Source organism: Nycticebus coucang, chromosome 7 (assembly GCF_027406575.1).
Source record: "Nycticebus coucang isolate mNycCou1 chromosome 7, mNycCou1.pri, whole genome shotgun sequence".
NCBI lineage: Eukaryota > Metazoa > Chordata > Mammalia > Primates > Lorisidae > Nycticebus > Nycticebus coucang.
This window is the reverse complement of record NC_069786.1, coordinates 100,445,013-100,469,307: the sequence shown is the minus strand read 5'-3', so window position 1 is coordinate 100,469,307 and position 24,295 is coordinate 100,445,013. Positions and strand designations below refer to the sequence as shown.

The following is a 24,295-nucleotide window of genomic DNA, read 5'->3' as shown; positions in this document are numbered from 1 at the left end:
GTGGGAATTGTCTGTATTCACAATTTTTGTGTAAATCTTAACTGCTCTAAAACATAAAAGTCTACTAAAATTTTTAAAAGGAGCTTAAAGAAAGTGAAATCAGGTTCCATGATTAGCAGCTACTGAACATTGAATTTATCATCATAAACTATCTCCTACTTAAAAACATTCAGGGCAGCATCTGTGGCACAGGCCCCATATACCAAGGGTGGCAGGTTCAAACCCAGCCCCAGCCAAACTGCAACAAAAAAGTAACAGGGCGTTGTGGTGGGTGCCCGTAGTCCCAGCTACTCGGGAGGCTGAGGCAAGAGAACAGCCTAAGCCCAAGGATTTGGAGGTTTCTGTAAACTGTGACACCACGGCACTCAACCTAGGATTAATAAGTGAGACTCTGTCTCAAAAAATAACAACAACAACAACAAAGAAAGGCATTCAGAAACTCAAAAAATGTGTTGAACATTACAAAGCTTTCCTCTATTACCAAAATCTAAATATAATGGATATCTAAATTGTAAAGATAAGAAAAAACACACAAACAGAAATGTCCAAGGCTCTAGGAGACCCTAAATTATGGAGTGAAATGCTCCTATATTGCTCAATCATTCTATAATTTTTGTAATCAAAAGCAACAAGCAATTATGTCAATGATGACTCAGAGGAAAATTAAGTCCCTATTAATCTACTAATTAATTACAAAATATTTATAAAACAAACACTGTATATTATAGGAAATGGCTTCCAAAAAGAAGATAGACTTCAGGCCAGGTGTGGGTAGCTCACACCTGTAATTCTAACACTCCAGAAGGCCAACAAGAATGGATTGCTTGAGCTCAGGAGTTCGAGACCAGCCTGAGATAGAGCAAATCTCTGTCTCTACTAAAAACAGAAAAAAAAGCCGGGTACGGTGGCTCACGCCTGTAATACCAGCACTGTGGGAAGCTGAGAAGGGAGAATCGCTGGAGCTCAGGAGTTCGAGACTCACCTCAGTGACAGTGAGACCCCGACTCATGAAAAAAAATGGAAAAACCCAGCCGGGCGCCGCAGTGAGCGCCTGTAATCCCAGCGGCTTCCGGAGGCTGAGGCAGCGGGGTGCCCGCAGCCCAAGTCTGAGGTTGTGGTGAGCTTCCACGCCCACTGCACTCTGCTCAGGGGCATAGGGTGGGACCCTGTCTCAACAACAACAACAACAAAAAAAAACTAGCTAGGTATAGTGGCACATACCTGTAGTCCCAGCTACTGGGGAGACTGAGGCCAAGGGATTGCTGAAACCAAGGAGTTTGCGGTCACTGTGAGCTATGAAGACGCCACAGCACTCTACACAGAGCAACAAGGTTAAGACTCAGTCTCAAGAAAAAAAAAAAAAAGATAGGTTTGGCACCTGTAGCTCAAGTGGCTAAGGTGTCAGCCACATACACCAGAGCTGGCGGGTTCAAATCCAGCCCAGGCCTGCCAAACAACAATGACGACAACCAAAAAATAGCCAGGCGTTGTGACGGGCACCTGTAGTCCCAGCTACCTAGGAGGCTGAGGCAAGAGAATCGTTTAAGCCCAGGAGTTGGAGGTTGCTGTGAGCTGTGATGCCACAGCCCTCTACCCAGGGCGACAGTTTGAGGCTCTGTCTCAAAAAAAAAGAAGATAGATTTCAAGTGATATATGCTGCCCTTAACCAATAGTCTCATATTTTTATGCAGATTAATGTGGAATCTTTAAATAATCTAGATATCTGAGCCATTTGGGATCAAAATTTCCCTAAGTTCAAACACTGTATTTCTTTCTGTTTTTTTTTTTGTAGAGACAGAGTCTCACTTTATAGCCCTCGGTAGAGTGTCATAGCCTCACACAGCTCACAGCAACCTCCAACTCCTGGGCTTAAGCGATTCTCTTGCCTCAGCCTCCCGAGTAGCTGGGACTACAGGCGCCACAATGCCCGGCTATTTTTTGGTTGCAGTTTGGCCGGGGCCGGGTTTGAACCCGTCACCCTCAGTATATGGGGCCGGCGCCTTACTGACTGAGCCACAGGCGCAGCCCCCTTTTCGTAATAATTATTATGAAATTGACAGTTCTTTGGTTTTCTCTGTGTTCTTTTTTACTTTTTTTTTTTTTTAACCAGATACCTGCAAAGAATAATGAAGAACTTGACAAGCAAAATTGACAAGGCTTGTTGTTGCTCCTCTAAACCGTCTTCCATTTTCTGAACACAGTGTAGCAACTGGATCCTCAGAACCTGTAGAATATTATCCGGAAGCAGAGATATTCCTGGAGGCACATCATCTACCCTATAATATAAGGGGAAGAAACTAAGAATAACGTTGAAATATATGAAGAAAATCTCTGCCACTTAAATGAACTGCATTTTCAGCTCAAATTCTAAAGATGTTCTTTTATTCTTCTTTTTTTTTTGAGACAGAGTCTCAAACTGTCACCCTGGGTAGAGTGCCATGGCATCACAGCTCACAACAACCTCAAACTCTTGGGCTTAACTGATTCTCTTGTCTCAGCCTCCCCAGTAGCTGGGACTATAGGTGCCCGCCACAATGCCCAGCTATTTTTTGGTTGTAGTTGTCGTTATTTGGTGGACCTGGGCTGGATTCGAACCCGCCAGCTCCGGTGTAGGTGGCTAGCGCCCTAGCCGCTTGAGCTACAGGTGCTGAGCCACGTTCTTTTATTCTTTTTTTATTTTTATTTTTTGCAGTTTTTGGCCGAGGCTGGGCTTGAACTCACCACATTTGGCATATGGGGCCAGCACCCTACCCCTTTGAGCCACAGGTGCCACCCTCACGTTCTTTTATTCTTAATAGATATCCTGTGCCTTCTTGCCTGCAAGGCACCACCATATAATTAGATTATTAGAGCAGAGTGGTTAGTCTTACTTGAAAAGAGGCTTACTAAGGAGACAGAGAGAAACAGAAATAATATGACTAATTATTTTCAATTATACTTTTTTTTTTAAGATGGAGGCTTTCTCTGTTGCACTGGCCAGAATACAGTGGCATCATCATAGCTCAGTATAACCCGAATTTCCTAGGATGAATTGGTCCTCTTGCCTTAACCTCATGAATAATTGGGACTACAGAAGCATGCCACCTCACTGGCTAATTTTTCTATTTTCTATTTTTTTGTAGAGAAGGGATCTCGCTCTTGCTCAGGCTGGTCTCAAACTCTGACCTCAAGTGTTCCTCCCACCTGGGGCTCCCAAAGTGCTAGGATTGCAGTGGTGAGCCACCATGCCCAGCCAATTGTACTATTTTTAATAAAAATATTCAGAATATGGCTGGGCGTGGTAGCTCACACCTATAATCCTAGCACTCTGGGAGGCCCAGACGAGTAGATTGCTTGAGCTCTCCAATTCAAGACCAGCTTGAACAAGAGTGAGACACACCCCCACCCCCAAAAAAGAGCAAGACCCCTTCTCTAAAAATAGCTGGGCAGGCACCTGTAGTCCCAGCTGCTTGGGAGGCTAAAGCAAGAGAATCCCTTGAGTCCAAGAGTTTGAGGTTTCTCTGAGCTATGATGCCATAGCACCCTATGCAGGGTAACAGAGTAAGAATCTGTCTAAAAAAAAGGGAAAGAAGGGAAAGGGAGGGAATGAAAAACCCAGAGTAATCTCAAAATAATGAAAATTGAAGTACAACTAATTTTTAAGACTAGGCTAAACCATTTCTCCCCACTTCCCTAAAAACATGTATCAATGAAAAAGAAAACATTAGATTATCTATTTTTTTTTTTTTTTTGAGACAGTCTCACTTTGTCGCCCTCAGTAGAGTGATGTGACATCATACCTCACAGCAACCTCAAACTCTTGGGCTTACGTGATTCTCTTGCCTCAGCCTCCCAAGTAGCTGAGACTACAGATGCCCGCCACAATGCCTGGCTATTTTTTTGTTGTAGCTGTCATTGTTGTTTGGCAGGCCCAGGCCGGGTTTGAACCCCCCAGAGGGGTGTATGTGGCCAGTGCCCTAACAATTGAGCTACGGGCACTGAGCCAGATTTTCTAATATTTTATCCTACTTATTTTTAAAATCAAAAGTATTTCCCTTTGTCCTTGGTCATCTCATTCTCTATTTGCACATGATTTTAAATAAACAACTAGATAGAAAAAAAAAGTAGCTTCTAAAAAGTTTTCTTTCAACTAAATCTTATATAAAATTGGGGCTTTAGGGCATGCCTTATAGATAAATTTTTAAATATTTGGTCATGCTATTAATGTTATGAGCATTTAAAAATATGGAAGATGTTCCTACCGCTAAGGACTTTACTATCTGTGCTCCTTTAACTGCAATTTCCTAAATTTCTACAAATCTGTTGCACTCCTTTGTTTGGCTACTGAATATCTATTATATCACAGGAAGAAGCCCAGCTTAAGGTTCAAGGCTTTAAATTCTGGTAAAAGTCATCTCAGCCTGGCACTATGAATTTTCTTTTTTTTTTTTTTTTTGTAGAGACAGAGTCTCACTTTATGGCCCTCAGTAGAGTGCCATGGCCTCACACGGCTCACAGCAACCTCCAATTCCTGGGCTTAAGCGATTCTCTTGCCTCAGCCTCCCGAGTAGCTGGGACTACAGGCGCCCGCCACAACGCCCAGCTATTTTTTTGGTTGCAGTTTGGCGGGGGCGGGTTTGAACCCGCCACCCTCGGTATATGGGGCCAGCGCCTTACCAACTGAACCACAGGCGCCACCCCGGCACTATGAATTTTCGAACTTAGAAATTCTATAAAATCAGTTTACTTTAAAGGACAATTATCCATGTGTTTCTTCACATCAGAAAGACTAAGCACCAATTAGACGGTTAGAACTTTCAGCCTCACCCTTACCCCATTCTCCTGGGAGAAGGTAGAGGAGCTGGAACTCAACCACATAATGAATGATGTAATAAGACCCCAATAAAACTCTGGACACTGGGGCGGCGCCTATGGCTCAGTGAGTAGGGAACTGGCCCCATATATTGAGGGTGGTGGGTTCAAACCCAGCCCCAGCCAAACGGCAACAAAAAAAATAGCCAGGCGTTGTAGCAGGCGCTTGTAGTCTAGCTACTCAGGAGGCTGAGGCAAGAGAATCGCCTAAACCCAGGAGCTGGAAGAGGTTGTGAGCTGTGATGTCATAGCACTCTACTGAGGGTGATAAAGTGAGACTGGCTCTAAATAAATAAATAAATAAATAACTCTGGACACCCAAAACTCAAAAGAGCTTCCTGATTAGTAAACACACTGACATTCAGGAAAGAGAATGTACCCTGACTCAAGAGGCATAGAAATTCTGTATCCAGGACCCTTCCAACCTTGTTATATGTGTATTTTTTACAACAAAGGTACAATCATAAGTTTGTGCTTTCAGCAAGTTCTTGTAGTCAGTGCAGTAAGTTGGAACCTGATTGGAAATAGGCAGGAGAACCCTAAATTTCTTGCCAGTTGGTTGGAAGTATAGGTGGCACCTAAGACTACTTGATGCCTGAAGTGAGAGCAGTCTTGTGGAAGACTCTGTCCTTAACTTGTGGGATTTTAGTAGTGTCAAAAATGTGAACTGCAGGAAATGCAGTTGGTTGTCTCTCACCAGAACAGATAAGAGACTCCCAGAAGACAAGTCTAGTATTGTCAAAAAAGACTTACTATGATCAATTAGTGATATCTGCCGTTAGAACATGTTACCAAACATGTAACGTAATTGCTAACCTTACGATATGTCATCAAAAACTTTCTGTAAACATTGAACAAACTCATCCAAGGTTAAAAATCAGTGTTTCTACATACCTGGTAGGCAGCCTTTCAAAGTCAACATCTAAAAATTGTTCATAGCTAGAAACAAAATTGTCCAACCATAGCTTCAGGTAATCTGGATCTTTCTGAAATAAGAAAACCATTATAATATTAAATACATCTATCAAAGGAAACAATAATATGGCTCAGCACCTGTAGCTCAAGCAGCTAAGGCGCCAGCCACATACACCAGAGCTGGCGGGGTTCAGATACAGCCCAGGCCTGCCAAATAACAATGACAACCACAACCAAAAAACAGCCGGGCGTTGTGGCAGATGCCTATAGTCCCAGCTACTTGGAAGGCTGAGGCAAGAGAATCGCTTAAGCCGAGGAGTTGGAGGTTGGTGTGAACTGTGATGCCACACAATCTACCCAGGGCGACAGCTTGAGACTCTGTCTCAAAAAAAAAAATTTTTTTAATTTAATTTAATTAAAAAAAAAGAAACATAGCCGGGCGTTGTGGCAGGTGCCTGTAGTCCCAGCTACTCGGGAAGCTGAGGCAAGAGAATCGCGTAAGCCCAAGAGTTAGAGGTTGCTGTGAGCTGTGTGACGCCACGGCACTCTACCTGAGGGCGGTACAGGGAGACTCTGTCTCTACAAAAAAAAAAAAAAAGAAACAGTAATATGAAATCTCTAAGTGATATTCAGGAATATACATGCATTGTTTTAAAATATGTATTAAGTATAGTGAACCTGCAAATAGTTTGCCATTGTCACTCAAAGAGCTAGTTTTTTTTTTGTTTGTTTTTTGAGACAGAGTCTCACTTTGTTGCCCTCAGTAGAGTACAGTGCCATGGCTTCATAGCTCACAGCAAACTCAAGCTCTTAGGCTCAAGCAATTCTCCTGCCTTAGCCTCCCAAGTAACTGGGACTACAGGTGCCCACTGCAATGTCCAGCTATTTTTAGAGGGGGGGGGTCTCACTCTTGCTCAGGCTGGTCTCGAACTCCTGCAATTTGAGCTCAGGCAATCTACCCACCTCAGGCTCCCAGAGTGCTGGGATTACAGGTGTGAGCCCCACAACCAGCCAAAGAGCTAAAGTCTTAATATCCTATGAGATGCTAAACAATCTGCCCTCCAATAACCCTGTGACCTTATCCACTGTTACTCAGTAGTGCAATAGCCTGCTGGCTGGTCCTGAGACATGGCAGACAGGCTCCCAACACTAAGGCCTTTGCACTGGCTGTTTTCTCTACCCAGAATACTCTTCTTCCACGTACCTGGGCTAGCTCCCTCGTCTTCTTCAAATCATTCTTCAAATAACATTCTCAATGAGGCCTATTTCTTACCATTGTTCTTAAAATTGCAAACCTTCTCACTGCCCTTTAGTATATTCTATTTTCCCCAAGATCCTTTATCACCTTTAATTACACTCTATAATGTTACTTATTCATTTAATTTATTGTTTGCCACTTCCCATATGATGTAGGTTTCACAAGTGCAGAGATTTTTATCTTTTTGTTTGCTAATGAATACCATGTGCCTAAAACAGTGCCTGGTACTGAGAAGGTGCTAAATAATTATTTGTCGATGAATTAAAGGGAAGTGTAAAATGCATAAATAAAAGTCAAATTGGAAATGAATCATTAAACATAAAACTGGAACCAACACCTTCTAGAAAAATAGAGTATGTTTACTACCTGGGGATAAACAAATGTTTTTTAGATAGGACATAAAAAATCATGAACAGAAAAAAAGATAACTGGTGTTAATCACTTCTACTTACCAAAAGACACAATTCAAAAAAAAAAAAAAAGACAAGCTAGATGCTGGCTGAAAATATTCACAAGGACTTGTACTGAGAATATGAAGATCTACTATCAGCCAATAACAAAAGGACAAACAACTCAATTTTTAAAATGGGCAAAAAGCTTGGACATGTCACAAGAAGAGATATGCTGGTGGACAAATAGCATAAAAATAGGTGCTCAGTATCATTAGTTATCAAGGAAAACCAAATGGGATACCATTATGTACACAACAGAATGGTAAAAAGACTAACCATACCAAATATTAGTGAAGATGTGGAGTAACTGTAACCGTCATATATTACTGGCGTGAGTTTAAAGTGGTTATCAACGGCCAGGCACAGTGGCTCACACCTATACTCCCAGAACATTCGAGGCCAAGGCAAGAGGATCACATAAGCCAGGAGTTCACAACTAGCCTAGGCAACCTAGCAAGATGTCTCTACAAAAAATTTAAAAATCAGACTCGGCGCCCATAGCATAGTGGTTACAGTGCCGGCCACATGCACCAAGGCTGATGGGTTTGAACCCAGGCTGGGTCAGCTAAACAATGACAACTGCAACAAAAAAACAGCCCAGCATTGTGGCAGGCGCCTGTAGTCCCAGCTACTTGGGAGGTTGAGGCAAGAGAATTGCTTAAGCCCAAGAGTTAGAGGTTGCTGTGAGCTGTGATGCTACAGCACTCTACGCAGGGTGACAGCTTGAGACTCTGTCTCAAAAAAAAATTTTTTTTTAAATCAGCTCAATGTGGTGGCGCATGCCTATAGTCCTGGCTAGTTGGGAGACTTAAGTAGGAGGGCTGGGGTGGATCACTTAAACCCAGGAATTCAGGGTTACAGTGAGTTATGATCATACTACTACAGTCTAGGCTGAGTAACAGAGTGAAACCCTGTCTCAAAAAAATAGACAGTAGAACCTCCAAAGTTGACCACATCCCTACACTGACCACCTCCTTAAGGTGGTCTAATTTTCATTAACAGACATGCACTGCACATACATTATCAGTACAACAAACCTAGTTCCTTATGTTGACCCCTTCAGTATGTTGTCCCGTTTGTTACAGCCTCTTGGGGTAGTCAACTTACAGAGGTTCCAGTGTGTGCATTATCTTAAAAATTTTGCTCAATGTTTTTCCTTTGCCTCCTCAACACTTACTTATGACAAATTTCAACATGTGATTTAAGAGTCTCAGTTACTTAGTCATCAGTATCATTGCTTAAGCACTGCTCTTAGACAATGGGAACTCAAGTTATTCCCCTAAAATAAAAGCATTACACTACCAATCAAAATCTAAAAGAATGTTCCTTGAATATACAGGGACTGATGACCTTTTGTGTATTTGTTTCTTCTATTAATAAACTGTTCTAAAATCAGTTTGTATGTAAACTGCCACTATCTACATCATCACTGAGAAATTAAAAGGAGAAAGTATTTTAAAAAAAGAGCTATCTTCTGTGAGAAATTTTCTCAATAGTTTCATCGCTTGCTTTTTACATTTCCAACTAGGATGTCATTCATTTATTCATTCATTGATTTATCCATTCAAGACAGAACTCCAGAAATACCAGTAGATAGAGTTGTCCTTATCATTGTTCTTCTCTAATATAGCAGATAATTACCTCATGGTAATAGATACAAAACAGTCACACAACATCATAAAGAATAACGCATTTCTCTTCATATTTTATTTAGGAACTCTAGTAGTATCTGGTTAGGCTACCGAGTATTTGGCAAGCAAAGAGTTCGCCTAAAAAGACAGAGCAGCTATAAGGAAAGAAATGGTATTTAAATTTAGAAATGTTTCATTTACTTAGAAGTAAAACACAATTTTTTTGAGCATAGGCCTTTTATTAAGTAGGATAGCAGGAATCAAAAAAAAAAAATACATCATCCCATTTACACCTCACAACTATCCAGGGAAGGTTCAATTTTCCCCACTTTGTAAGTTAGGAAAGGGAAGCTATAAAGATACCTAACTTGCCCAGAGTCATATAGCTAAACTGATAATGCTAGGATAATGCAAACATACATGAATCCAGTATGTGCTCTTTCCACTACACTAAAATGGCTTTAAACAATGTGGATGAATATAAAGGAGCTTTAGTGGGGAAAATGAAATGGGGGATTTAGTCAGGATCAGTAAACTCAAGGCCATTAAGAAGTTAACACCAAAAGCAGCCACATTCCACACAGCCTGAAAAAAAAACCTTTGAAAATCTGTATTTCATTGAGTAGGGCACCAGCCCCACATACCAAGCGGGTGGCGGCTTCAAACCTGGCCCCGGCCAAACTGCAACAAAAAAATAGCTGGGCACTGTGGCGGGTGCCTGTGGTCCCAGCTACTCGGGAGGCTGAGGCAAGAATATTGCCTAAGCCCAGGAGTAGGAGGTTGCTGTGAGCTGTGATGTCACAGCACTCTACTGAGGGCAACAAAGTGAGACACTGTCTCAAAAAAAAAAAAAAAGTAAAAGAAAATCTGTATTTCTCTGCCAACAGCAATAAACAGATTTCCACACACATACACACAGAAACAGTATTAATTAATTCACAAGCTTACTCACTTTCATGGTTAAGACAAGTCTGTTATATTAAAACACCACAGTATGGTCTATCTCTTCATTTGTATAATATTTATATATTAATACCACACACAAACATATTAAGTAGTGAAGTGCTGGAGCCAAATTACCTGAATTCTAATCCTTGCTGTGTCATATTCTTAAACAAGTCGGACTATGTTTGCATACCAGTTTCCTCCTCTATAAAAATGAACATAATGATAGGCCAGCACTGAGGCTCATACCTGTAATCCTAGCACCCTGGAAGGCCAAGAGGGGCAAGGGCTGGATCATCTGAGCTCAGGAGTTTGAGACCAGCCTGACCAAAGCAAGAACCTGTCTCTATTAAAAATAGAAAAACTAGCTGGACATTGAGGTAGGCAGGGTCTCGTTCTAGCTCAGGCTGGTCTCGAACTCAGAGCTCAGGTGATCTGCCCATCTCGGCCTCCCAGAGTGCTGGGATTACAGGCATGGGCCACAGTGCCCAGCCAATAGTCTTTTTTTTTTTTTTTAGACTGTTACATAATTCCTACTAATCTGTACCTTGAATTTCACCTATCTACACACAGTTACTAATGAGATTTATTAAATTCATTAAATAAATCCAGTCATCTCTCCAGCTATAATACCTTCAATGGCTGACTCCCATTAGCAAAGAATAAAATCTAAACACTTACATTTAGAGGTATGCTGTCCAATATGCTGGCCCATAGGCACATGTGATTAAACTACATAAAACACAGTAGGCATCTTATCATAACCGACACAATCTCACTCTCCCACCCCACCTTTGGGGAGGCTTCAGGATAGAATTAAGGGATCCAGGTAATTTTACCTAGTTCTTAAGGGGTAAAGTTGTAGCTAATAATAGGGGGAATACCTTATGTCTTCCATACAATAATGGTATTTGGACTACAGTATTCTTTCAATTTTTTTTTTTTTTTCTGTAGAGACAGAGTCTCACTGTACCACCCTCGGGTAGAGTGCCGTGGCGTCACACGGCTCACAGCAACCTCTAACTCTTGGGCTTACGCGATTCTCTTGCCTCAGCCTCCCGAGCAGCTGGGACTAGAGGCGCCCGCCACAACGTCCGGCTATTTTTTTTTGTTGCTGCAGTTTGGCCGGGGCTGGGTTTGAACCTGCCACCCTCGGCATATGGGGCTGGCGCCCCACTCACTGAGCCACAGGCGCCGCCCTATTCTTTCAATTTTTAAAAGTGTAAACTTTTATAAACATATGTATATTTCAATCATATGTTGGGCAACTCCCAAATTATATTTGATTTGTATTATAAAAGTTCATTTAGGTCACTTATATTCATTTTTTTTTTATTGTTTGGGATTCATTGAGGGTACAAAGAATTAGGTTATACTGATTGCATTTGTTAAAGTCCTTCTTATAATTGTGTCCTGCCCCCAAGAGGTGTGCCATGTACACCAGGTCACCCCCAAACCCCTCCCTCCTCCTACCTCCCTCATTCCCCTAACTCTGCCATGTATTAGGTCATCTACTGCCTTCATATTAGAATTGAGTACACTGGATTCTTGCCTCTCCATTCTTGTGATGCTTTACTAAGAAAAATGTGTTTCACCTCAATCCAGGTTAATATAAAAGAGGTAGTCTCCATCTCTTTTAATGGCTGAATAGTATTCCACGGTATGTATATATATGTATATCACATATATCACAGCTTGTTAATCCAGACCTCGGTTGGTAGGCTTTTAGGACATTTCTACATTTTGGTGATTGTAAATTGAGCTGCAATAAACAGTCTAGAGCAAATGTCCTTAGGATAAAAGGATTTTTTTTTCTTCTGGGTAGATGCCCAGTAATGGAACTGCAGGATCAAACGGGAGGTCTAATTTGAGTTCTTTGAGGATTCTCCATACTTCTTCCAAAAAGGCTGTATTAGTTTGTAGTTCCTCATAATATATTTTCCAACACCCTACCGAAAGCAGATAAACTACCATTATACATCCAAGAATCATTAATGGTGATTAGTCCTTCATGTCAGCCCTCAAGTTTTGTTCATAGAACTAACAACATTTTTTTTGAGAGTCTCAGTATGTCATCCTCGGTAGAGTGCTATAACGTCACCACTCACAGCAACTTCAAACTCTTCAGTTTAAGCAATTCTCTTGCCTAAGCTCCCAATTAGCTGGGACTACAGGCACCCACCATAATGCCCGGCTATTTTTTGTTGTAGTTGTCACTGTTGTTTAGCTGGCGTAGGCTGGGTTTGAACCCACCACCCTCAGTGAATGTGGCTGGCACCATAACCAATGTGCTAGGGCCGCGAAGGCAGAACTACCAACTTTTTTTTTTTTTTTTCCAGTTTTTGACTGGTGCTGGGTTTGAACCCACCACCTCTGGCATATGACGCCGGTGCCCTACTCCTTTGAGCTACAGGCCCCAGAACTAGCAACTTTTAAAAACATTTAATAAGTACTTGCCTATTACGTACCAACCAGGGACCATGCTAGACTAGATGAATATGAAAACAAATAAAACATAATTTTGTCTTCAAAGCACTCATTGTTCAAGACAAAAGACAGGTATAAACAAGTAAATGTAAAACATGAGAAGTAACACAGCTGTGAAAAGTATTGAAATAATACAAAGAAGTGAGTTATGTTGAGAATGGGGGTAACGGAGCAGCAGAAGCACTCAAAAAATTTTTCACAGAATCATAAATAAGACATTCTCAAGGGAAAGGGTAAGATAGGGATTCTAGATAGAGAGAAAACTTCAGATATGATGTACAGTATTTGTTATCATTCAAGTATGGAAATGGCAGGAAGCAGTGGGAGGGTTATGAAGGATTACAAGATTGGAGGAGGCAGCATTTCCTAAGCAAGTATATACAACCCAACACTATTCACCTGGATGATAATAGATATGATTTGAAAAGCTTTTTTACAAAAAGGATGTCTGTGATGGGCCTATGCAAGAGACACCGTCTCTACCAAAAATAGAAAAATTAGCTGGGTGTGGTGGTGTGCATCTGTAGTCCCATTTACTTCGGAGGCTGAGCCCAGGAGTTTGAGGCTGCAGTGAGCTATGTAACACCATCACTGCCCTCTAGCCTGGAAACAGTGCAAGACACTCTCAAAAAAGAAAAAAAAAGGCTGTCTGTGCTCAATTAAGTTTTAGAAGTACATGTTAGTTAAGCTAAGTTAAACAAAATTTTTTTTTGTTTGTTTGTTTGTTTGTTTTGTTTTTGGCCAGGGCTGGGTTTGAACCCGCCATCTCCGGCATATGGGGCTGGCGCCCTACCCCTTAGAGCCACAGGTGCCGCCCGTTAAACAAAATTTTTAACAAAAAATTGTCTTTAGGCTCAATGCCCGTAGCACAGTGGTTACGCCACCAGCCACATACACCAAGGTTGGCAGGTTCAAACCTGACCCGGGCCACTTAAACAACAATGACAACTGCAACAAAAAATAGCCAGGCATTGTGGCAGGCACCTACAGTCCCAGCTACTTGGAGGCTGAGGCAAAAGAATCACTTAAGCCCAAGAGTTGCAGGTTGCTGTGAGCTGTGATGCCACAGCACTCTACTGAGGGCGACATAATGAGACTCTGTCTCAGAAAAAAAAATGTCTTTAAACAAACCAGGCATCCTCAAACTTTTTCAACAGGGGGCCAATTCACTGTCCCTCAGACCGCTGTAGGGCCAGAGTATAGTTTAAAAATAAAAACTATGAACAAATTCCTATGCACACTGCACATATCTTATTTTGAAGTAAAAAACAAAACGGGAACAAATACAATTCACACCGCTGCATGTGGCCCGTGGGCTGTAGTTTGAGGACCCCTGAAATATACCTTGTGAAGAGGATTGAAAAAGGTGGATATAGGGATCTGGCACAGTGGTTCATGCCTATAATCTGGGAGGCCAACTCGGGTGGATTGCTTGAGCTCAGGAGTTCAAGACCCCCCTGAGGAAGAGCAAGACCCCCCTCTTTCTACTAAAAGTAGAAAAAAAGTAGCCAAGCCTAGTGGTACATGCCTATAGTCCCAGCTACTCACAAGGCTAAGGCAAGAGAATCACTTGAGCCTAAGAGTTTGAAGTTACTGTGAGCTACGGTGACGCCACAGCACTCCATCCAGGGCAATGGAGTGAGGTTCTATCTCAAAAAAAAAAAAAAAACCAGCTACTCAGGAGGCTGAGGCAAGAGAATTGCCTAAGCCCAGGAGTTGGAGGTTGCTATGAGCTGTGATGCTCATAGCAACCTCCAACTCCTATGGAGGAGGTCCATAGGAGGTCGATAAAGTGAGATTGTCTCTAAAAAAATAAATAAATAAATAATTAGTGGGGGATACAGTGTGAAATCTCCCAAACATATACACAAACCTTTTCTTGACTCAGGTTTATTAGTCTTATCCAAGAACCAATTATTATTTTTTTTTTTTTGCAGTTTTTGGCCGGGGATGGGTTTGAACCCACCACCTCCAGCATATGGGGCCGGCGCCCTACTCCTTTGATCCATAGGTGCCACCCCAAGAACCAATTTTTTATTTGGTTCATCTTTTCCATTATGTGTATTATTTCATTAATTTCTACTCCTTGTAAAAACATTATATAAAATTTCAAACATACATAAAAATAGACAATGATGTATTGACTTGGCTTCAACAATTATCAAATCATGACCCTTCTTTCTCTATATCCCCATCCTCAACTGCAATATTTAGAAGCAACCTAGATATATCATTTCCTCTACGAATATTCCAGCATTTATCCTTAAAAGTATTTTTAAAAAATGACTGGTTTATCACATCTAAAATAAATTAGCAATTTCTTAATACCAGTCAGTGTCCAAATTTTCCTAATTCATTCAAAAATGCCTTTCTTTTTCAATAGTTTGATCAGATCAGCACCTAAAGTCCATATATTGCAATTGGTTGATTCTTTTTAACTTACAGGTTTCCATTGCATTTCTTCCCTGCCCCCTCCCATATTTGTTGCAGATGGTGTATCACTTGTGATGTAGAATTTCTCATATTAGGGATTTTTGCTAATGGCATACCCTTGTCCCATTTAACATATTCCTTGGTCCTATTTCCTATGAACTAGTTAAATCTAGAAGCTTAATTAAATTCAGACTACATTTTTTTGGCAAAAAATAACACGAGGTGTTATTATACATGTCCTTCAGAAGGTAATTAACATCTGGTTATCTCTTTTTCTGTGATGCTAGAAGGTACTGACCCTCATTTCCTAGATCCACCATTTATTTTTTTTTTTTGAGACAGAGTCTCAAGCTGTTGCTCTGGGTAGAGTGCCATAGCATCACAGCTCACAGCTCACAGCAACCTCAAACTCTTGGGTTTAAGTGATTCTCTTTAAGCCTCCCAAGTAGCTGGGACTATAGGCTCCCGCCACAATGCCCAGATTTTTTTTGTTGTTGCAGTTGTCATTGTTGTTTTAGCTGGCCTGGGCCTAGTTCAAACCTACCAGCCCCGGTGTACGCAGCCAGTGCCCTATCCACTGAGCAACAGGCACTGCCTAGATCCACTATTTCATTGTAAGAAATTTCTGCAAAAAATCTTTTAACTTCTTTATATCATCATGACTGCTAGAAAGATTTGCAAAAAGGAGCTATTTATTTGCTCTCAGTCTTACAGTTTGTCAATTAAAAGTGTATTCAGGCAGGGCACAGTGGCTCAGGCCTGTAATCCTTGCACTCTGAGAGGCCAACTTGAGAGGATCCCTTGAGGTCAGGAGTTTGAGACAGCCTAAGCAAGAGGGAAATCCCCATTTCTACTAAAAACAGAAAAATTAGCCAGGCATTATCTCAGGTGCCTGTAGTCCCAGATACTGGGGAAGCAGAGGAAGGTAGATCACCCATGCTCAAGAGTTTGAGGTTGCTGTGAGTGATAATGATGCCCCAGCCCTCTAGCCTGCCTAGACAACAGAGAGTGCCTCAATTTTAAAAAAAAAAGTACATCCAAGGCTGGGCCCAGTGGCTCACTGGGAGGCCAACAAGGGTGGATTGCCTGAGCTCACAGGTTCAAAACCAGCCTCAGCAAGAACGAGACCTCATCTCTAAAAACAGTCGGGCACAGCAGGCCACAGTGGCTCACGCCTGTAATTCTAACACTCTGCGAGGCCAAGGCGGGTGGACTGCCTGAGCTCATGAGTTCAAGACCAGCCTGAGCCAGAGCGAAACCTCATCTCTAAAAATAGCCAGGTGTTGTGGCTGGTGCCTGTAGTCCCAGCTACTTGGGAGGCTGAGGCAAGAGGATCGCTTAAGCCCAAGAGTTTGAGGTTTCTGTGAGCTACAATGACACAGAACTCTACTGAGGGTGACAAAATGAAACTCTATCTCAAAAAAAAAAAAAGTGTATCCAGACTGTTTATGCCACTCATCCCCAGATGTTGTATTAATAGCAGTTTAATAAAACCCATTCCTTTAGACATGTCAACCTTCTGATACATGCATATTTTCTCCAAAAACTGGAAATATAATAAATTTAGAATTTTCATATAAAAAAAAACCTCCTTCACTCTTTTTTGTGATTTATTTTGTTCTTATGTTCTTAAACACGATGCATTACTTATCTATTTCTGAACAACAGATTCAGTAGCTTAAATTTAGTAGCTTAAATCAACAAACATTTACTTTTTCACTGTTTCATAGGGTCAGGAATTCAAGAGGGGGTCATGTGAGTGGTTCTGGCTCAGTATTTTTTCATTAACTTGGAATGAATATGTCAGCTGAGTCTGCAGCCAAAGTATGACTGGGCTGCAGGAATCACTTAACATTCACTTTCCTCTTTCATTTAAGATGAAATGTTAAGTGTTTCATTCACTTAACATTTCCTCTTTCAGGTGGAAAGAGGCTTCAGTACTTCACAAAATGAGCATCTCTAAAGGACTACTACTAACTACAGAACGCTGGATTTCCCCATAATAAGAATAAGGTGGAAACAACAGTGTCTTTTATAACTAAATGTCAGAAGTAGGGCCAGATTCGGTAGCTCATGCATGTAATAATCCCAGCACTCTGGGAGGCCGAAGTGAGTGGACTGCCTGAGTTCAAGGGTTCTTGATCAGCCTGAGCCAGCGCAAAAACCCCCACCTCCAAAAATAGCTGGGCACTGTGGCAAGCATCTGTAGTCCCAGCTACTTGGGAGGCTGAGGCAAGAGAATCGCTTGAGCCCAAGAGTTTGACGTTGCTGTGAGCTATGATGCTACTGCACTCTACCGAGGGAGACAAAAAATAAAAATAAATGCTAGAAGTGGCATACTATTTATCACTTCTGCCAAATTCTATTGATCACACAGCCCAACCCTGGTACGGTGTGGGAGAGGGGACTATACAATAGTATAAACACCAGGAGATGGGGATCTTGGAGGATAGCTATCACAAATTCATTAATTCATTAACTTTTAGCCTTTTTTCATTTCTAACATATGTACTTAAATTTTCCTAGCCAGGTAGGGTACAGTGGCTCACGCCAGTAATCCCAGCTACTTGGGAGGCTAACGTGAGAGGATAACTTGATGTCAGGAGTTGAAGATCAGCCTGGGCAACATAATGAGACCCCCATCTCTAAAAAAAGTTTAAAAAACCAGCCAGGCACAGTGGCATGCACCTATACTCATAACTATTTGGAAAGCTGAGGGACATCACCTGAGCCCAGGACTTTTGAGGCTGCAGTGAGCTGTGATCATGCCTGGACTGCACTCCAACGTGGGCCAACAGAGCAAGACTCTATCTCTATAAATAAATGTAATTTCCTAAGTAATTCTGTAACTTCCAAGTTCTAAAATGTACTTTTATCATCCAAATCAAAAAAATTCTAACTTTTTCCTATTGCTAGACATGCTATTTTTTTTTAATTTCCAGGTTACTTTTTTCATATCTCTATGATCTTAAGATATATATACTCAACATTTCGACATTAATTAAAAATTAAAATGGGGTGGCGCCTGTGGCTCAGTCGGTAGGGCGCCGGCCCCATATACCGAGGGTGACGGGTTCAAACCCAGCCCCGGCCAAACTGCAACCGAAAAATAGCCGGGTGTTGTGGCGGGCACCTGTAGTCCCAGCTACTCAGGAGGCTGAGGCAAGAGAATCGCTTAAGCCTGGGAGTTGGAGGTTGCTGTGAGCTGTGTGAGGCCACGGCACTCTACCGAGGGCCATAAAGTGAGACTCTGTCTCTACAAAAAAAAAAAAAAAAAAATTAAAATGTATCTTACAATAACTCTTAGAGATATAGGTGACAGATTTGTTATTGCCTGTACATGAGATTTTCCCTTCCAATACTAACTTGGTAGCGGGTATTCATATTTATGTCCCTTCATTAGAGTTATGTGTATGGTGGGTACTACAGACGACAAGTTACACTGCCATTCAAAATGTCTTCAAAAAAATTATACTATGATTAGGCAACAAAATGAAATTGTGTGTAAAGTAAGATAGCACACATAAAAGCAGAAGGATATTATTTAATATTAATGAAAAAATATTCATCACTGTAGGGATGATCACAATTGTATGTTTTCTTTTTTTTTTTTTTTTTTGTAGAGACAGAGTCTCACTTTATGGCCCTCGGTAGAGTGCTGTGGCCTCACAGAGCTCACAGCAACCTCCAACTCCTGGGCTTAAGCGATTCTCTTGCCTCAGCTTCCCGAGTACCTGGGACTACAGGCGCCCGCCACAACGCCCGGCTATTTTGGCTGCAGTTTGGCCGGGGCCGGGTTTGAACCCACCACCCTTGGTATATGGGGCCGGCGCCTTACGGACTAAGCCACAGGTGCCGCCCCAATTGTATGTTTTCTTGCCAACAACAGCTAAGGGCTTTACAATCTTGAAAATGGGAGATAAATAGAGGAAACTGAAATACAGGCAAAAGGATCACCTATTATATGCCAATTAATGCAAATTAAGAAGAGAAACTGCCAAATCCCTAGGAAAAGATGAAAGAAAATTTAAAATAATGAGAACCTAGTATAGTCAATTCCTATATCATGAATTAAAGTATTAAGCTGCAATTTAAGTGACAATTTTCTAAATGTTACATAAAGTAATAATAATAGTACATCTTATAATCAAAGTTGTGTCAGATTCTATGAAATACAGAAATCTGTTCAAATTTTTACCTCCTTTAATCATAGTAACCATGTAATCCCTGCCCTCTAATATCAACACATTTAGTTTGTCCCGATCTACTTTTGTTGTCTATTTCTGGTTGATTCTCATTCATAGCATTCTTCCCTGAAGTTGGAGAGTGAAGTGGGGTTTGCTCCTAGTTCAAGCTAACACCAAAAGTATATAAACTTTGCAGAATTGGAAGGGAAAATCTCATTCTGGTTAGTCCCTTGGCTTTAACTTCTATCTACCCACAAGACCACACACACACAAAAAAAAACCCCAAAAGCTCAAGCTCACCAGGCAAAAGTGGCTTTCATTTACTCAAGTGCCTGCTTTCACTAATATTTGACTTTATAATGCATAACCATCTTACCAGCTTTTGAATGGTTTTAAGATATTTCTTAAATTTTATCTAGAATTTCTAATAATTTTTAGAAGGGTTAATCCCCAAAACCTAATCTACTATTTCTACTACCAGAAATGAAAATCTATACTAAAACCATTTCCTTTTATACTTTTTAGTAATGCCTCATGCTTGCAAGAAACAGCTTCTGCAATTATTAAACTATACACATTCTTTAAAACCTCAATCAATGCTACCTCTTTAAGCGATCTGATGACTTTATCCCTCCATCTTGCCTTAATTCATTATCTGAAAATACGACCTAAGTGAGAAACTGACTCTAGCTAGAAAAGCATAACCTCAAATGAAGTCATAGTCAATTAAATAGAGGAAAGCAAACTTTTTTGTTTTTTTTTTGAAACAAAGAGTCGCATTCTTTCATCCATGGCATCATAGCACACAGCAACCTCAAACTCTTAGGCTCACGTGATCCTCTTGCCTCAGCCTCCCAAGTAGCTGGGATTACAGGCACCCGCTGGTTTTTCTATTTTTAGTAGTGACAGGGTCTCCTGGCCTCTGGTCTCCAACTTCTGAGCTCAAGCAATTCACCCACCTCGGCCTCCCAGCGTACTAGGATTACAAGCATGAGCTCCCATGCCCGGTCGGAAAGCAAAAATTCTGATGAAAGGAAATCCCGTCACATAGAGGAAAGGTTTGGAAGAAATTTAAACACAAACAAAAGCAGCAATATTATAATAGAGATCAACTTATAAAAATGGTCTTGGAGGCTCAGCAACCATAGCTCAATGAGTAGGGCACCTGCCACATACACCGAAGCTGGCGGGTTCAAGCCCAGCCCGTGCCTGCTAAACAACAATAACTGAAACCAAAAAATAGCCAAGCACTGTGGTGGACGCCTGTAGTCCAGCTACTTGGGAGGCCGAGGCAAGAGAATCGCTTAAGCCCAAGAGTTTGAGGTTGCTGTGAGCACACTACCAAGGGTGACATAGTGAGATACTGCCCCCCCTCAAACACACACACGAAAGGGCTTAGAACAAACCAATTCCTAGTGAGAAGGTATTTCTAATTTTACTTTATATACTACTTTTATTTATGTGTTTGTTTCTTTGTTTATTTAGAGAGAAGATCTTGTACCATTGTTCAGGCTGGACTTGAACTCCTGAGCTCAGGCAATCCTCCCACCTCAGGCTCCTAAGTAGCTGCAATTACAGTTGTGAGCCACCATGCCCGGCTCAAATTTTATTTTAATTTTTAATTTTTTTTGGAGACAGAGTCTCACATTTTCACCCTTGGTAGAATGCCGTGGCAACATAGCTCACAGCAACCTCAAATTCTTAGGCTCAAGTGATTCTTATCCCAGCTCAAATTTTTAATAACTATTGATTAAGATAACTAATGAAATTGCAGGCCTGAACAATGTAATGTAGAAAAATGAATTTCACACATGGTAGACAGGTAAAGAAATTCCTGGTTCAGATGTTTTGGTGAAATCTGTTAACTGATCAAAGGTAGTACCAGTGTGCAGGATATCAATAGTGGGGGAAGCTGTGTACTTGTGGGGACAGGGACATATGGGAACTCTCTATACGTTCTGCTCAATGTTGCTATGAACCTAAAACAGCTCTAAAAAATAAAGTTTATTAATGTTTTTTAACATTTATTTTTATTTTTAGAGATGTGGGCTAGCTCTTGCTCAGGCTTACCTCAAACTCCTGAGCTCCAGGGATCCATCTGACTCTGCCTCCCAGAGTGCTGAGATTACAGGCCTGCGCTACCGTGCCCAGTCAAAGTTTATTAATTTTTAAAAACTAACCAAATAAAAAAATAGAAAAATATAAAATTCAAGGGATGAAATGATAGTAAAGAACATGTACATAGAGTAGGCACCCAATAAAAACTAGTCAAATTGCACTAAAAGTAATGCTTTAGAAAAGAAAAACATTAGTACTATGTATTACAATAATTAAATGTATTAACATGTATACAATAATATATATACATTATTAATATAACATTATACTTGTTAAATGGACTTAAAAAGTTTAAGATAATGTTCAAGTTTCATATGAACTTGAAGTTTTCAAAATTAAATATCTTAATGATTTGTAGTAGCAAATGTAATTAATTTACACAAAGTATTTTTATCACATTCATAAAGTATGATTTATAGTGAATGACTTTCTGCATATCTGTAATTTCTTAACTTTTTACAATTAAATTACCTATCTTAAATAATAAAAAAATTAAAGCTCAGCGTAAAAGTAAAATATGATTACTATCGTTTAGAACATAAATCTAGGCCAGGCATGGTGGCCCACGCCTGTAATCCTAGCACTCTGGTAGGCCAATGTGGGTGGACTGCCCTCACAGTTCAAGACCAGTTTGAGCCAGAGCAAGACCTCATCTCTAAAAATAGCCAGGCACTGTGGCAGGGACCTGTAGTCCCAGCTACTAGGAAGCTGAGGCAAGAATATCGCTTGAGCCCAAGAGTTTTCAGGTTGCTGTGAACTGTGACGCCATGGCACTTACCAAGGGTGACAAAGTAAGACTCCGTCTCAAAAAATAAAATAAAATGAAATGAAAAAAAGAGCATAAATCTAATTAGAAAGTCCTTACATATATATCTACATATATATTTTTTGTTACTAGAGAATTATAGAGGTTCATATATTATTTTTCCTAAAATGAAGTTCATTCTCTAGTATGGTTGAATCATATACTTTGAACAGAATCGTAAGTCAAAATTACTCAATAAAAAAGAGGTATATATTCACTACGATGGCATCATAAATTAAAATAGCATATCTTTTCTACTGTTCCAATATTTAATGCAAGAAAAATTGTGTGCTAGTTAAACACATCAAACAAAACTACATTTTTTAAACAGAAGTAAACAGTTTGTTTCAAAATGCTTGATTAACATGTGTATGAAATGCATAGATCATTTAAGTATTTGGTTCAATCTGAGTATACACCTCTACTAGTCTGAACCTAAGTCTTAAGACATAAATTAAAGAAAAATGTTGATAGCCTTTAGCTATACGTAAGAATAAGTTATTTTTCATAATTTAAGACAGCAGGGGCTACATAAAATAACATTTAAGAGAAGCTCTCCTTTCTTTCCTTGACTGAAAAATAAGTGGTAGATTGTAGGATGAATTCTATTCTTTTTAACAAAAACTAATAAAAGAGGGATGGTGTGGCGCCTGTGGCTCAGAGGGTTGGGCGCCAGCCCCATAAACAGAGGGTGGTGGGTTCAAACCCAGCCCAGGCCAAACTGCAACAAAAAAATAGCCGGCGTTGTGGCGGGCACCTGTAGTCCCAGCTACTTAGGAGGCTGAGGCAAGAGAATCATCTAAGCCCAGGAGTTGGAGGTTGCTGTAAGCTGTGTGACACCATGGCACTCTACCGAGGGTGATAAAGTGAGAGTCTGTCTCTACAAAACAAACAAACAAAAAAACTAATAAAGGGATGAGGAAGCAAGTATTACTAACTCTTGCCTGAATTCTGACAGCTTCAAGGATTTCATATATGGCTATGGAGGCTGTGGAAGATCTTCATAGTCAGTCTATATAGTTCTTCATATTTTAATAGATTTTGAGTGACCAGAAAAATTAGTTACAAAAAATAAATTATATGTGTATTTTCAAAAAAGAAATCAAGAGTTTTTGTCAACATCAAGGCCTTTGAGTATAAACAGAAAAAAAGTCAGCCACGCTGAACTTCAGACACTACGAAGCATTAATCTTGCTCTGAGACTGGGTGCTGTGTCTCATGCCTATAATCCTAGCACTCTGGCAGGCAGAGACAGGGGGATCGCTTGAGCTCAGGAGTTCACAACCAGCCTCAGCAAGAGCAAAACCTCATCTCTAAAAATAGCTGGGCTTGGTGGCAGGCACCTGTAGTCCCAGCTACTTGGGAGGCTGAGGCAAGGACTGCTCAAACCCTAGAGTTTGAGGTTGCTGTGAGCTATGAAGCCATAGCACTCTACCAAGGGTGACAAATTGCGACTGTGTCTCAATTAAACAAAAAAAAATTAAGTCCCACACCTGGCTCCAAAGGTACCAAAGTAAAATTATAATAAGGATTCTAATAAAGAAGAATATTTAAAATGACAACTATGACAACTACTAAATACCAATAATTAAAGAAAGTAATAGTGATTCTTTCAATTATGTAAAACCTTAATATCATTTTTTCTGGAACTTAAGAATAGCCTAATAATTATCCATATCTTAATGAGCACACACAAGAAACTATTTTTAGTTAATTGTACAATACATTCTAATAGTGGCAAACATGCAGTGCCAGTAGACCTAGAAAAAAGTGAATGAGGAACTAAATTGTCTATCATTTAAATTACACTAATCTATGATTTAAAGTGGACACAAAATATATACATACTTATACATGTCTCAGCCACAACGTCTGAAACTAATGTAATGAAAAATCTCAGCCTTTTACCTGCTAAAACAAGGAACAAGACAAGTACACTCGTTACTTTCATTTCTATAAAGTATAATGTTGGAGTTCACACAATGTAACTAGACAAAAGAGAAGGACAGGCAGAAGAATTAGAAGGAAAGAGAAGCCCCCACTTTCTATAGATGACTTTCTAATGCAGAAAATAGGCTAAGGGCGCTGCTTGTCACAAGAAAGTGCATAGTCTTGACACCCTCTTCAGATAAAGCAAAAGGAAAATGATAGAAAAAGAAAAAGAGTATAGAGCCAAAAGCAGGAAAGAGTGACCTGGGCAGCTATTCCCAAGA

The 24,295-nt window shown here is 40.5% G+C and overlaps 1 protein-coding gene across 7 annotated transcripts in view; it reads right to left on the bottom strand.

The window, feature by feature from the left end:
• NBEAL1 (neurobeachin like 1) overlaps positions 1-24,295 on the bottom strand; it is a 226,669-nt gene that overhangs the window by 189,769 nt on the left and 12,605 nt on the right. For 6 of the 7 annotated variants that reach the window (XM_053596936.1, XM_053596939.1, XM_053596938.1 and 3 more), the window contains exons 3-4: positions 5,746-5,837; positions 2,115-2,276 (exon numbers count right to left, since the gene is read on the bottom strand). In XM_053596936.1, coding sequence (XP_053452911.1) covers positions 2,115-2,276; positions 5,746-5,837 — 254 coding nt within the window. Of the gene's footprint in view, positions 1-1,221; positions 1,315-2,114; positions 2,277-5,745; positions 5,838-24,295 lie in introns of those variants that run through there. The other variant, XM_053596940.1, reaches the window with a different exon arrangement.